The following is a 13,092-nucleotide window of genomic DNA, read 5'->3' on the forward strand; positions in this document are numbered from 1 at the left end:
GACCCTCCAGGTTTCTCTGAACTCTTCCTGCTCATCATTTCTTACAGCACAATAGTATTCCATTGTATTCATATACCACAACTTGTCCAGCCATTCCCCAATTGATGGGCACCCCCTCAACTTCCAATTCCTTGCTACCACGTAAAGAGCAGCTATAAATATTTTTGTACATGTGGGTCCCTTTCCCCCTTCCATGATTTCTTTGGGCAAAAGACTTAAATGTAATTTTATATGTAATTGTAAATAAATACAAATTATACATTATTTTAAAAATATAAGTACTGTGTTTATTTCTAATATATCCTTTACCGATCACTTTATATTTTGTTTTACCCTAATATACACACTTTAAGCAAATGACCTTTGGGTGCCCAGCCTAAAAAAGAATTGTCCACCACAAGTATTTCTTTGAAACTCTGAACACAAAATTTCTCTTATCTAAAAGTAGATAGGTGATATTTCCCAGACAGATGAAAAGATTTTCTCTAACAAATTATTTTACAGGTTTTCTGGTCGGTTTTGGAGCTTATGTAATGACCAATGGAGCCTTTGCTGCTTCTAAAACATTACATCATCAGATGCTAGACAGTGTGATGCATCTTCCATTCCAGTTCTTTGAAACCAACCCCATTGGCCAGGTCATCAACAGATTTACTAAGGTAAGTAAGTAAAATTGAAAAGCTCTTCTTACAGGAAAAGCTCATTTATCTGAAGTTGATTCACTTGTAGATCTCTGTTAACTAACACTAGAGAACAATGATATTCCAAGTTCTGGATCTTGTAGAGGCTGAAAGAAAATGACTCCGTCACTGGACAGATTAATAGCACCAATAGTTAACTTAAATAGTTTAAATGTTGTTTAAATGTAGTCTCAAAAGTGTATAAATCTTAGCATCCTCTGTCCCTTTCCCACCTCACTTACAAGTAAAGGCCTATTTTGCCTGCCCTATGAGTAGTACTTGATTGATAGTGTGTGACTCTGGGCAAGTCACATAATCTCTGTCTGCCTCAAATTTACTTATCTATAAAAGCAGGATCATAAAAACATATAATTCTCAGGGTTGTTGTGAGGATAAAATGAAATATTTGTAAAGAGCTTTGCAAACCTTAAAACTCTATATAAATGCTAATTATTATTACTTGAAGCACTAGATAGCAAAGCAGAGGGTAACAACTTTTTTTTTTTTCCCCATAGCATTCAGGCCATATGATTTAACTATATAATTGATCATGTCCAGCTTCATTTAAAATTATCAACTGATCCAAGTCTATTAGAATGATAACTGTTAGCCATCATGTTACGTTTAGTAGTGAACAAATAGTTAGGTCTACTAGTGCATGTGTGCTAATTAGGTTAAAAGGTTGTTCTTGGAAACTCTAAGTATTAGACCACTGGAGTTTTTCCAAACTAATTTGTGGAAGTATTTAGATCATGATTGTTAAAACTGGCATGGCATAATATGCTAAAAAATACAAGTTTCCTAACTATAGTCACTTCCCTTATTATTTTGTAGTGGTGGGAGTGAGGTAGGGCATGAAAACTGAGGGAAACACTCTCTTGATGGAATTTAGATCGTTCTAGACCAAAGGGGAAGCCTTGAGAATGCAAAGGCTATTTCTTGAAATTTAAATTCCCTTCTTCCTAAAAGGGAAGGAAACCAGAGAAAGACAATGCCTATGAAATTGAAGAAAGGTGTTTTTTTTAATTAAGCAGGGAAGAAAATAAGAACTTAACATGCTACATGGGTACTATCTAGCCTGTGCTTAATAGGACAACAGATGATAGATCATGTGAGTTTATTTACATTTTTAAACAAAGGCAGGTAAGGAATTTTGGAGGGAAAGGTGGACTTATAAAGGAATGAGTAATGGGTCCCATTTCCAAAGGGAGGGAGAATGAGGAATTCTAGTGGTACACAAATCAGAAGGCACCCTTGGTGATAAATCAGTTCACAGTTCAAGGTTTGATTAGGAGACGTTTTCATAAAGAGATCTCTCAGAAACTGAATAATTCTGAGAGTCTCATAACCAAAGTTAGGGGAGTTGCTGAAAACAAAATGAGACATGTTCATAGTCTCATAACTAGCAGTCAGATAAGATAGAAATATCTCTTGAAGGTCCATAAACCACCACCACCAAATAGTTCAGGATCTGCTTCAAAACTGGTATGAGCTTAATTGGCTTCAGAGTTACTAGTTTTACAGCTAAGTTTACTCTGGTCACTGCAAAGGATTGTCAAGCAATTATGTTCTTTAGTCAATACAGCTAATCCTCATTCAGCTGTTCTCTGTTACCTGGGTAATTAGGGAGCTCAAGCAAGCGAAGGTAGTTAGGGTTATTTATAACAATAAATAACAAGATAACAGAAAGATAACAAAAGATAACAAAAAAGAAAAAAAAGAACAGGGAAAATGGAGTCAATCATCAAAAAGATTGGTATACAAAAATGTTTTAATTGCATTAACATTCCTTCTTTATCTCCAAAGATGATTTTAAGAAGTGAGAAAGATAACTCCATGTATATCCTGACTTTTTAGGACATGTTTATCATTGATGTGCGTTTCCATTATTATTTACGGACCTGGATGAATGGTACACTGGATGTTCTTGGAACAATCTTAGTCATTGTGGGTGCTTTGCCACTCTTCATTCTTGTGGTGATTCCCCTCGTATTAATATATTTCACTATACAAGTGAGTAAATGAATTTTTAGCTCTCTAATTAGCTCACTAATACACAATTTACTATAGCATGATAGTAAAATTCCCCTTGGTCTCTGATTCTTTTAGAATTTGGCAAAGAGCAGAAAGGAATAAGTTTCTCAAAGTGTTATGGGGAAATAGGGTAGGGGGTTTGGGTTTGGGGTAGGGGTTGGGGTCCTTAGGAATTCCTCTTTAAAGAATTATACCCTCTTACACACAAATCCAATAGAATAAGATAAAAGTTTATTTAGGGGCTGGGGAAGGGAAACTAAGAGAGAAATACTTGGACTTCTCGTGGGGAGAAAGGCATGGTACAGAGTGTGGCTCTGAGATGCCAATCTCCTCCAGCAGGAGACAGGCAGATACTTTTATAGAGGACTGATGGGGGTGATTGACTGTGGAAAGTTCCCTTATTGAGGGAAGATCATCCTCCACTGGCAGTGGCTGGGGGAATTATTGGGTGAGGGGTGGCTGCGAATCTCTCAAGCCATCTCTCTCCTCCTGGCACAAAGGCAGCAGCCACACCTAATCTTATCTCCCTAGGCGGCGGCGGAGTGGGGGGGGGGAGGACTAAAATGAAGGGTGATGGTCCCGGAGCTAGCTCAGCTGCATCCAGTTCCACTTATCTCTTTAGGTGTGTCTGTCTTTTGGTTTAGTTTCTCAAGAAGAAAGTTCTTTGATGTACCCCGAGAGAACTTCTGGGGTGCTAGGCTCTATAACAAAAGTATATAAAATTCTTGCTAATATAACAGTATAACAACTCATGAATCTTTAAATATAGTAAGAAGATAAATATAATGCTCAAATTTTATATTTTCAATAAAGAGTTTCAAAACAAAGTTATATGTAAAGGGGGTAAGGGTGATGAAGTTATGCTAGGGTTATTCTGGATGACACTTTTGCCAATCCTCCAGACTAGAAGATATTTGCTTGCCTCGTATAGCCAATCATTCACCATGTGTCTCCAATATTTATGCTTATTCAATAAACTAAGGAGTGTAACTGATGAAGGATAGGCACACTGAATATATGCTTCACTTATTCAAAATTTTACCTAGAGCTGGTTCTGTAGATATTTACTTTGCTGGAACAAATCTCTGCCTTCATCATCTGTCCTCTAATAGAAGTAATCAGGTAAATTTATGTTTAAGTATATTGGGATATACATAAAATTAGAGCTTTTAAATCGAACAGCCTTGGGGTAGTGAATATGAACCACAGAATCTCTGTATTAAGAACAGTTTCAGGGATCACCTAATTCAATCCACATCTAAGCCAGAACCCATTTGGTAATTCTCCAACTAGTCATTATACTTTGAAGCCTTCAAGGAGGGAAAACTACTAATTCTTATCAAGTCCTTCCTGACATCAAAGCCAAATTTACCTACTAACAAATTACATTTATTGGTCCAGCTCTGAACTTTGAGGTTAAGCTGAACAAGAATAATTACTCTTTCTTTTTTCTTTATAAAAGTATTTTATTATTTTCCAGTAACATGTAGAGATATTGTCAACATTTTTATAAGATTTCTAGTTTCAAATTTTATTCCCTCCCTCCTTTCCTTTCCCCCCTCCCCAAGACAGCAAGTAATCTGATATAGGTTCTATATGTCCAATAACATTAAACATATTTCTCCATTAGTCATATTATAAGACAAGAATCAGAGCAAAAAGGAAAAACCTCAAAAAAAGAAAAACAACAGCACCAAAAACAAAAGAAATAGTATGTTTCGATCTGCATCCATATTCCACAGTTCTTTTTTTTTTCTGGATTTTTAGAGTCTTTTCCATCATGAATCCTTTGGAACTAACTTGTGCCATTGTATTTCTCAGAAGAATCAAGTCTATCACAGTTGATCGACACACAATGTTGTTGATACTGTGTACAGTGTTCTCCTGGTTCTGCTCATCTCACTCATCATCAGTTCATACAAGTCCTCCCAGGTTTCTCTGAACTCCTCCTACTCATCATTTCTTACAGCACAATAGAATTCCATTACATTCATATACCACAATTTGTTCAGCCAACTGATGGGCAACCCCTCAGTTTCCAATTACTTGCCACCATAAAAAGAGCAGCTATAATTATTTTTGTACATGTGGGACCTTTTCCCTTTTTTTATGATCTCTTTGGGAAAAAGACCCCAAAATGGTTTTGCTGGGTCAAAGGGTATGCACAGCTTTATAGCCCTTTGGGCATAATTCCAGATTGCTCTCCAGAATGGTTGGATCAATTCACAGCTCCACCAACAATGCATTAGTGTTCCAATTTTTCCACAGCTTCTCCAACATTTATTATTTTCTTTTTTTTGTCATATTAGCCAATCTGACAGGTGTCAGGTGGTACCTCAGAGTTGTTTTAATTTGCATCTCTCTAATCAATAGTGATTTAGAGCATTTTTTCATATGGCAATAGATAACTTTGACTTCCTTGTCACAAAACTGCCTGTTCATATCCTTTGACCATTTCTCAGTTGGGGAATGACGTGGATTCTTATACATTTGATTTAATTCCCAATATATTTTAGAAACGAGGCCTTTATCAGAAGTACTGGCTATAAAAATTGTTTCCCAGCTTTCTGCATCCCTTCTAATTTTGGATGCGTTGCTTCTTTTTGTACAAAAGCTTTTTAATTTAATGTAATCAGAACCATCCATTTTGCATTTCGTAATATTCTCTATCTCTTGTTTGGTCATAAACTGTTCTCCTTTCCAAAGATCTGAGAGGTAAACTATTCCTTCCTCTCCTAATTTACCTATGGTATCACCTCTTATGTCTAAATCATGTACCCATTTTGACCTTATTTTAGTATAAGGTGTAAGATGTTGGTCTATGCCCAATTTCTGCCAAACTATCTTCCAGTTTTCCCAGCAGTTTTTTTCAAATACCGAGTTCCTATCCCAGAAGCTGGAGTCTTTGGGTTCATCAAACATTACATTATTAAAGTCATTTACAACTGTGTCTCCTGTGCCTAGCCTATTCCATTGATCCTCCACTCTATTTCTTAGCCAGTACCAAATAATTTTGATGACTGCCGCTTTATACCAGAGCTTCAGATTTGGTACAGCTAACCCACCTTCCTGTGCATTTTTTTCATTAGTCCCCTTGATATTCTTGACCTTTTATTTTTTCAGATGAATTTTGTTATTATTTTTTCTAGCTCTATAAAATAATTTTTAAATATTATGATTGGTATGTTACTGAATAGGTAAATTAATTTAGATATAATTGTCATTTTAAAATAATTACTCTTTCACTATGAAGCCCTTAAAATACTTGGGGTGAAGGGGAAGCACAGTAAAGCAAGTAGTGATAAGAGACACTTGAGGTGGGGGATAAGAGGGGAAGTGTCTATAGCACAGATGGAAGGTAACTACCCAAAAATCATCCAGAAAAATGTGAGTGGGATGACGAGGGGGTCTGGAAACCATGCCCTGTTAGAGAAAACAATGGAGTATAGCAGAGCACTTAGAAGAGTTGGGTTTTTGTCCTGGCTTTTACACTAACTATCCTTGTGTGACCTTTGGTAAATTATTTAACATCTCTGGATCTCAGTTTATTAATTAGTGAAAAAAAATAAGAAGTCTAAGCTAGATGAACTCTAAGTCTTTGTTAGCATTAAAATAGCATGATTCTTTGCACATGATTCTCTACCTAGCAGGCACAAAACATGTTCTTGGCGGTATAGAAATAATGCATTGCTTAATAATGAACCTTTGGGCAAAGGTAGTATTTCAAACAAGTTCTTTCAATTTGACTTTTTAACACCAAAAGCCAGTTTTCTGTTTGGCAATTTGTAATCTGCTCTTTGTGGGTTCTGATTAGAGATACTACATTGCAAGTTCTCGACAAATCCGGAGGTTAGCAGGAGCATCTCGTTCTCCTATTATATCACACTTCAGTGAAACTTTGTCAGGAGCATCAACAATACGAGCTTTTGGACACCAGCAAAGGTTCATCAGCCAAAACAGAGATATTGTCAATGAGAATTTGGTTTGCTTCTACAACAATGTCATTTCAAACAGGTATGGATGGACAATCACATCTACCTAAATCTACTGCAAATCTCTTTCCTGTTCATCTTTTCCACCAATTTCTGGAAGAATAGAATAAAGGTTTTTATACTATACACCTTAGCTTCTTAACCTGTGGGTCATGACCTCATATGGGGCAATGTAACTGAATGTGGAGGTCACCAAAAATTTGGCCACAGTAAAAGGTTATGTATACCTATGTACCTGGGTACCCAGGATCACATAAAAATTTCTCAGGCAAAAAGGGGTTGCAAGTGTAAAAAATTTAAAAAGCCCTGTTCTACATAATAAAAATTTTAAAAATATTAAAAGTTAGAGGACTAGTTATTTCCACATTCTATGATTATACAATTAAGAAAAATACATGTTCTATCCTTTGTAGTGTTTACTATAAAATATATATAAAATCTAAAATACTACGTAAAATATATAATCAATTATATGTAAATAAATATTATATAGAATATATTTAAATAATATATAAAATTACTTTCTACTTAATAGGAAGAAAATAGCATTGATCAGGTTTTTGTCAAAAGATGAAATAAATTTAATGATAAATGACATTGGGATTGGGACTATTAAAGTTTAAACTGGCCTATTAGCTAATGGAGGGACATACCTTGAGATGTAAGAGAGATAAGCTCATTAGACATGGCTGCTTCCTGATCAGTGTCAGAGGACTGAGATAACTCCAGAATTCAAGACCACCACCTCACTCAAGCTTTCCCTACACCGAAAGAAAACATACCATTGTCAGGTGGTGACCACCCCATCTACTGTATATAAAAGCTTTTGTCTTTCTTCTGTTGGATGAGCAAGATGTCTCTAATATATCTCATCCCCTGGAGAGAAATCTTTGACTTCTCTCTCAGTTCCTTTCTCTAAGCGCCTAAATAAAAGACTATTTTATTCTAATTGAATTGTGTGTGAGAAGAATACCTAAGGACCCCCACTACCTATTTCCCCTGTGACAATAATGATGTTCTATAATATATTTTTATATTTTTAATTCAGATTTTAGAATGTAATATAAAAAGTATAATAAATCTCATTTGAGTTTAAACTCACATTGAGAGAAACAAAATGAGTCATTTTTTTACAGGGTCACATTCTTCCCATTTATGTATTTATTTTCTGTTCTATTTACTGGAAAAGATGATTTATTTTTAAGTAAATGTAAAAAGTATTTTAATGGATTTTTTGACATTTTTTGTTAAGTTGGTAATATGAAAAGTTCTAGAGAAGTCCAGATTTCCCTCATAAATGCTATTAGATATCTGAAAAGAACCCCTGAAAGGCCAATGATTAAGAAAACTGAGAAGAATCAGAAGTAAGCTCTTCCATCCAGTACAGAGCTATGCAAATAGCAGGTTAGAAACCTGTGGAGGTGGGAAGAAGCGTTACCCAAAGGGAGCCAGCAGCATTTCAAATACACCAGGTGGGTGTCTGTCAGTGGGGAGAGAGGGAAAGGATATAGCATGAATAAAGGAAAACAGGTCAGAAGCCAGCAGAGATAGTAGAAGGAACTAGAATGAAGATGAGCCAGATATAAGCTAGCCAGCCAGCCAGCATTCTGGGCAGTATAGTAAAGCATTATAAACAATAGTAACTTGGGACTTAAAGCTAGATCCAAAAATTTACTTTTCATAACAGAAGCAGGGATAGAACCAGCCTTGGTATGTAAGACTTTGTAGGGAAACAAGGTCCAGAAGTGTATTCCCCAAGAGAACTGGGAATGACAGCTGAGGAGGGGGTAATTTCAGGTCAGAAAAGGGTAGGGGGCAGAGACCCTTTGTTTATCTCCAGCTTTTCACAAGTCCTTTCATGGTATTGGCAGGAGATAGAACCAATTCCTGATTAGGGAGTGCAGGAAAAAAGAGGGTCTAGCCAAAACTAGCATCCAGAGTGGACCATAAAGAAACTAAAATAAAAGGCAAAGATTGGGCCAAGAGGGTAAGGGCTAATACCATCCTTATATATCCATAACAGGAGTGACTGAAGTATCCAGAATATAGAGAAAGGACTGGACCAGAAAACATCTACCCAACCCATCCAATAGGGCTGTGGGAAAGATATTTTAGTGCAAAACCACAAATAAAGAACTAAAGCTGACAATATGAGTAAAAAGAAGAAAATACCAAACACAATGAAGAAATAGTCTAGGTTAGGAAAACCCAGAGAAGTACAAAATGACTCCACAAAAACTACAAGCAAAGACTTAAAGGGGGAAAATAGCTTGACTTTAAGAGCTACAAAATTTGTGGAAGAAATAAAGAAATAAAACATAATATTAGAAATGAGTATTTTGGAGAAAAGAACTGAAAGGAGAACAAGTAGGTAGAAACAACACACAAGGTAGTAAGACTTGTCTAAGATGTGTACTCCCTACAGAACAGAATGGGAAATTTTGTGAGATAATAAGAAAAAGAAAAAAGTCAAGAGATAGAAGAAATAAATCTACTATTTTTTTAAATGGGATAGCTAGATGGCTTAGTGAATAAATAGAGTGCTAGGCCCAGAGTCAGGTAGACTTGAGTTAAAATCCAGCCTCAGACACTTACTTACAAGTTGTTTGACCCTGGGCAAATCACTTAACCTCTGTTTGTATTAATTCACTGGAAAATGAAATGGCAAATGACTCTAGTATCTTTGCCAAGAAAAATCCATGGACAGTATCGTCATTGAGGTCACAGAGTTGAACATGAGTGAACAACAACTATTGAAAAAACGGGTCAGGTATAGATAATTTACAAATCACTGGACTGGAAAAAGCTTTTGTAGAAAGTGAGATTTTAGATTCTTATTTGAGTTCATTGGTATTCAAACTCTATGGCTTCTTGGGTGGTTTTTTTCTTTTTATTTGAAATCCTTAGATTTGGGTTATGATTTTTCCCAAATGATCTCAATTTGGGGTTTGTTTCTGGATATGATTAATACTTTTTTTTTCTATTTTCACTTTACCCTTTGGGTTGAGTAGATATAGAAAATTTTAGGATTTCTTGAAATGTTTCTGTTTTGTAGTGGTTTTAGGGAATGCAATGAAGAACAAAGGATCACTACAAGTATTTATTACTACTGGTGATCTGATTTCCTCTCCCAACTTCTTTCTTGTAAAGAGAGGCGTGAGAGAAAAAGAACAAAGTATATCAGATTATTATGGAAGGAAATACATAATTTACAGTTATAACGGTGAAAACAAATGAGATTAATTCACTCATCGCTAGCATGATAATTAACATTTTTATAGTAGCACTTTAAGGTTTGCAACGTATAAAGCATATCATTTGATGTTGATTAAAATCCTCTGATTTTATTATACATGATCTACTAATGACAAAATTGAGGTTCTGAGGGGTTAAGTGACTTGACCACGGTTACACAGTGATGATAATTTTGATACCCATACTCAATTTAATCAGCATTTATTCAGTTCATTGTGATTTGATGGGTATCAGTAATTATATTAGCGAATTAAACAGAATAGAATTAAGATGAAGGTTATTCTGTTAATGCTACTATGATAAGAGATGATTGATTAATCCACATTATATTGATGATTATGTTAATTGATTTATTAGATAGATTCATACTATCAACTAAAAATGTAATTGTTATACTAACCCCCTCTCCCTCTGAGTAAAGTGATTGTAATAAGGATCATTTGCCTCTTCATCCTTATGGATCACTAATACCCACTCCCTTGTGACTTATTGCTTCAAAACCAGAACTTCCTTGGTCCCTAGGAAACACGTAGTCAAAAACTATTATTCGAGGAGTCATGTGAAACCTCTGATAAGATGACAGGTGGAAAACCTCTGCTGAGGTGACCTACAATTGATAGCTTTTAGTTGATGACTATAGCTAATGACTGATGGACATTGTCCTTCACCAATCATGGGAATTTCTCTGCTTCTGAAGGTTAACCAATCATAGGAGTTTTCACACTCTAGAAGGACCCTCCCAAGGACTAGAAGACTTCCCAGAGACTTTTCCTAGGTCCATAAAATCCCTCAGTCCTGACCATCAGGATTCTAGGCCATGAGGAAGGTCTTGGCGCTGATTGCTTTAGGACCACTGGTCTCCCTAATAGATCAATTACAGCTCAGACCCCTGCCTTAGTACTGTTTTAGTGTTGACTGGAATTTTATATCCCATAAGAGCTAATTAGTGCTGGTAAATGTTTAACAAGTAACTCTCTAGGAGGAAAATATATACATGACACACTTTTGCATTTAATCAGCATTATTAACATTTTCTCCAATTTATTCTGGTCTAGAAAATATAAATTATTAAATTAAGTCCTGATCTTAAGCTTTTGCTGATCTCAAAGGTGTACTCACTCTGAAAATTTAATAATCAGCTCTCATAAGTTGATATGAACTGGCTACAGCACACCATTGGAAAGGACTTATATTTACAAAAAAAGTTATAACATTGTTTTTTTGTCATAGCAAAGAACAGAAAGCAAAGTGGGGAATGGGTGAACAAAATATGGTATATAGATGCACTGGAAAATTATTTGGCTATAAAAAATGTGTCACAAGGATCAGGATCAGAGAATGGATATATGGTGAAGTGAGTAGAATTAGGAGAACATTTTCTATAATGACTAAGGTATTGTAAAGAAAAACTCTGAAATACTTAAGAATTGCGATCAAAGCAGTGACCAATTACAACTCCAGAAGACAGGTGATGAATAATGCTTCTCATTTCTTGGCACAAAAGTTATGAAATGGAAATGCAAAATAAAACACATCTCCAGATATGGACAACATGTGAATTAGTTTCATATGGTTATATTTTTCTGTTATAAGGGAGAATTTTTCTTTTTCTCTTGGGGAGGATTGTTGGGGAGAGAGAGAAAAAGAAAGAGGTGAAAGGAATGTGCAAGTTGTGATAGTGTTACTTAAAAAAAAGAAAGGGGGATGAAAGAAAGGAAAGGAAATGAAAAAAGGAGAGCAAAGAAAGGAAAGGACAGAAAAGGAGAGGAGAAAGAAGTGAGAAGGGGAAAGAGGGGGAAAAAAGGAGAAGAAAGAAAATGAAAGGTCAATGAGTTATTTAAAAAATAAACAGAGTAGGGGTAGCTAGGTTGCAAAGTGGAAGAATCCTGGCCCTGGATTCAGGAGGACCTGAGTTCAAATCCAGTCTCAGACACTTGACACTTACTATCTGTGTGACCCTGGGCAAGTCACTTAACCCCCATTGCCCCACAAAAAAAAAAGAAAGAAAGAAAAAGAAAAAATAAACAGAGCAGAAAGGATTTCAGAAGGGCACACAGATAAGACAGGAAGTGTTGGAATTATCTTGCTCAATTTTAATTTTAGGTGTAAAAAAAATTGCATTTCAATATTATAATTGTAAAAAATGCATAGGACAAAACAAATCAAATTACACAGAGTAGTTCATATTTTCATATAGAATGCTATTTTTGTTTTTTACTTTATATTGAAGCACCCATTAAATTCATAATCAAGAGACTCTAAACAAAAATAAGTTTTAGCTTTCTCTTTTTTTTAGTGAGTTGGGTCAAAAGCAAAATTTTGTGAAGTAAATGGTTCCTGCTCCTTCAAATGTCAGTTTTCATACTAACTGTAGTAGCTGACTTTTTTTCATATCCTTCAGAATTCATTGCCACTGATGACTATCATTTTCATTGCAGGTGGCTCTGTGTCAGACTTGAATTCCTTGGCAACTTACTGGTTTTCTTTGCTGCATTACTTGCTGTGCTGGCAGGAGATGCAATAGACTCAGCAACAGTTGGTTTAATCATATCTTATGCATTAAATGTAAGCAATGATTATGGGTTTTGGCATTGTAGAGGTTTTCCAGAGAACAAAGATGATTGAATAAAATATGTTTTCCTTTGAATTCACATTTATCCAACTAGTACAAGTAATTCAAGTTAAATATTAAGTACAATGAAGTATAATCTGAAATTTTTTAAAAAGTCCTAAGCAATTCTATGTAAATGTGGTATCAAGTTCTGGGCTTATTTTGAGATAACTGTCAAAGAATAGTTCCAATTCCCTAATTTCTTTGCATAAATGTAGTTTAAAAAAAACTCAAAACAAAACAAAACAAAAAAAACAACTAGTTGGATACCAGAGGCTTCATTTTGTTATTACTGCCTATTTCAGCTTTTATAGCATAAAAGACTGAATTCAGTTTCTCAGGTTTCAAGGAAAGAGATTCATGGTGACAGTGTCATGTGCATTCATCCCTTCCTTTCCATTTTTTGCTGCCCTTGCTTACAGGTAATAAAACTCAGCTCAGACTGAGGAAGTCTAAGACACAAAGCTCCTTTCAGACCTAGGCTAATGGTGTCTCCCCTAGGTAAAAGAGCATATTAACA

At 35.4% G+C, this 13,092-nt stretch overlaps 1 protein-coding gene across 1 annotated transcript in view; it reads left to right on the plus strand.

The window, feature by feature from the left end:
- LOC122747427 (multidrug resistance-associated protein 1-like) overlaps positions 1–13,092 on the plus strand; it is a 162,481-nt gene that overhangs the window by 134,414 nt on the left and 14,975 nt on the right. The window contains exons 22-25 of the mRNA XM_043993451.1: positions 505–659; positions 2,538–2,693; positions 6,529–6,728; positions 12,400–12,526. Coding sequence (XP_043849386.1) covers positions 505–659; positions 2,538–2,693; positions 6,529–6,728; positions 12,400–12,526 — 638 coding nt within the window. The remainder of the gene's footprint in view (positions 1–504; positions 660–2,537; positions 2,694–6,528; positions 6,729–12,399; positions 12,527–13,092) is intronic.

Source organism: Dromiciops gliroides, chromosome 3, assembly GCF_019393635.1.
Source record: "Dromiciops gliroides isolate mDroGli1 chromosome 3, mDroGli1.pri, whole genome shotgun sequence".
Classification (NCBI taxonomy): domain Eukaryota; kingdom Metazoa; phylum Chordata; class Mammalia; order Microbiotheria; family Microbiotheriidae; genus Dromiciops; species Dromiciops gliroides.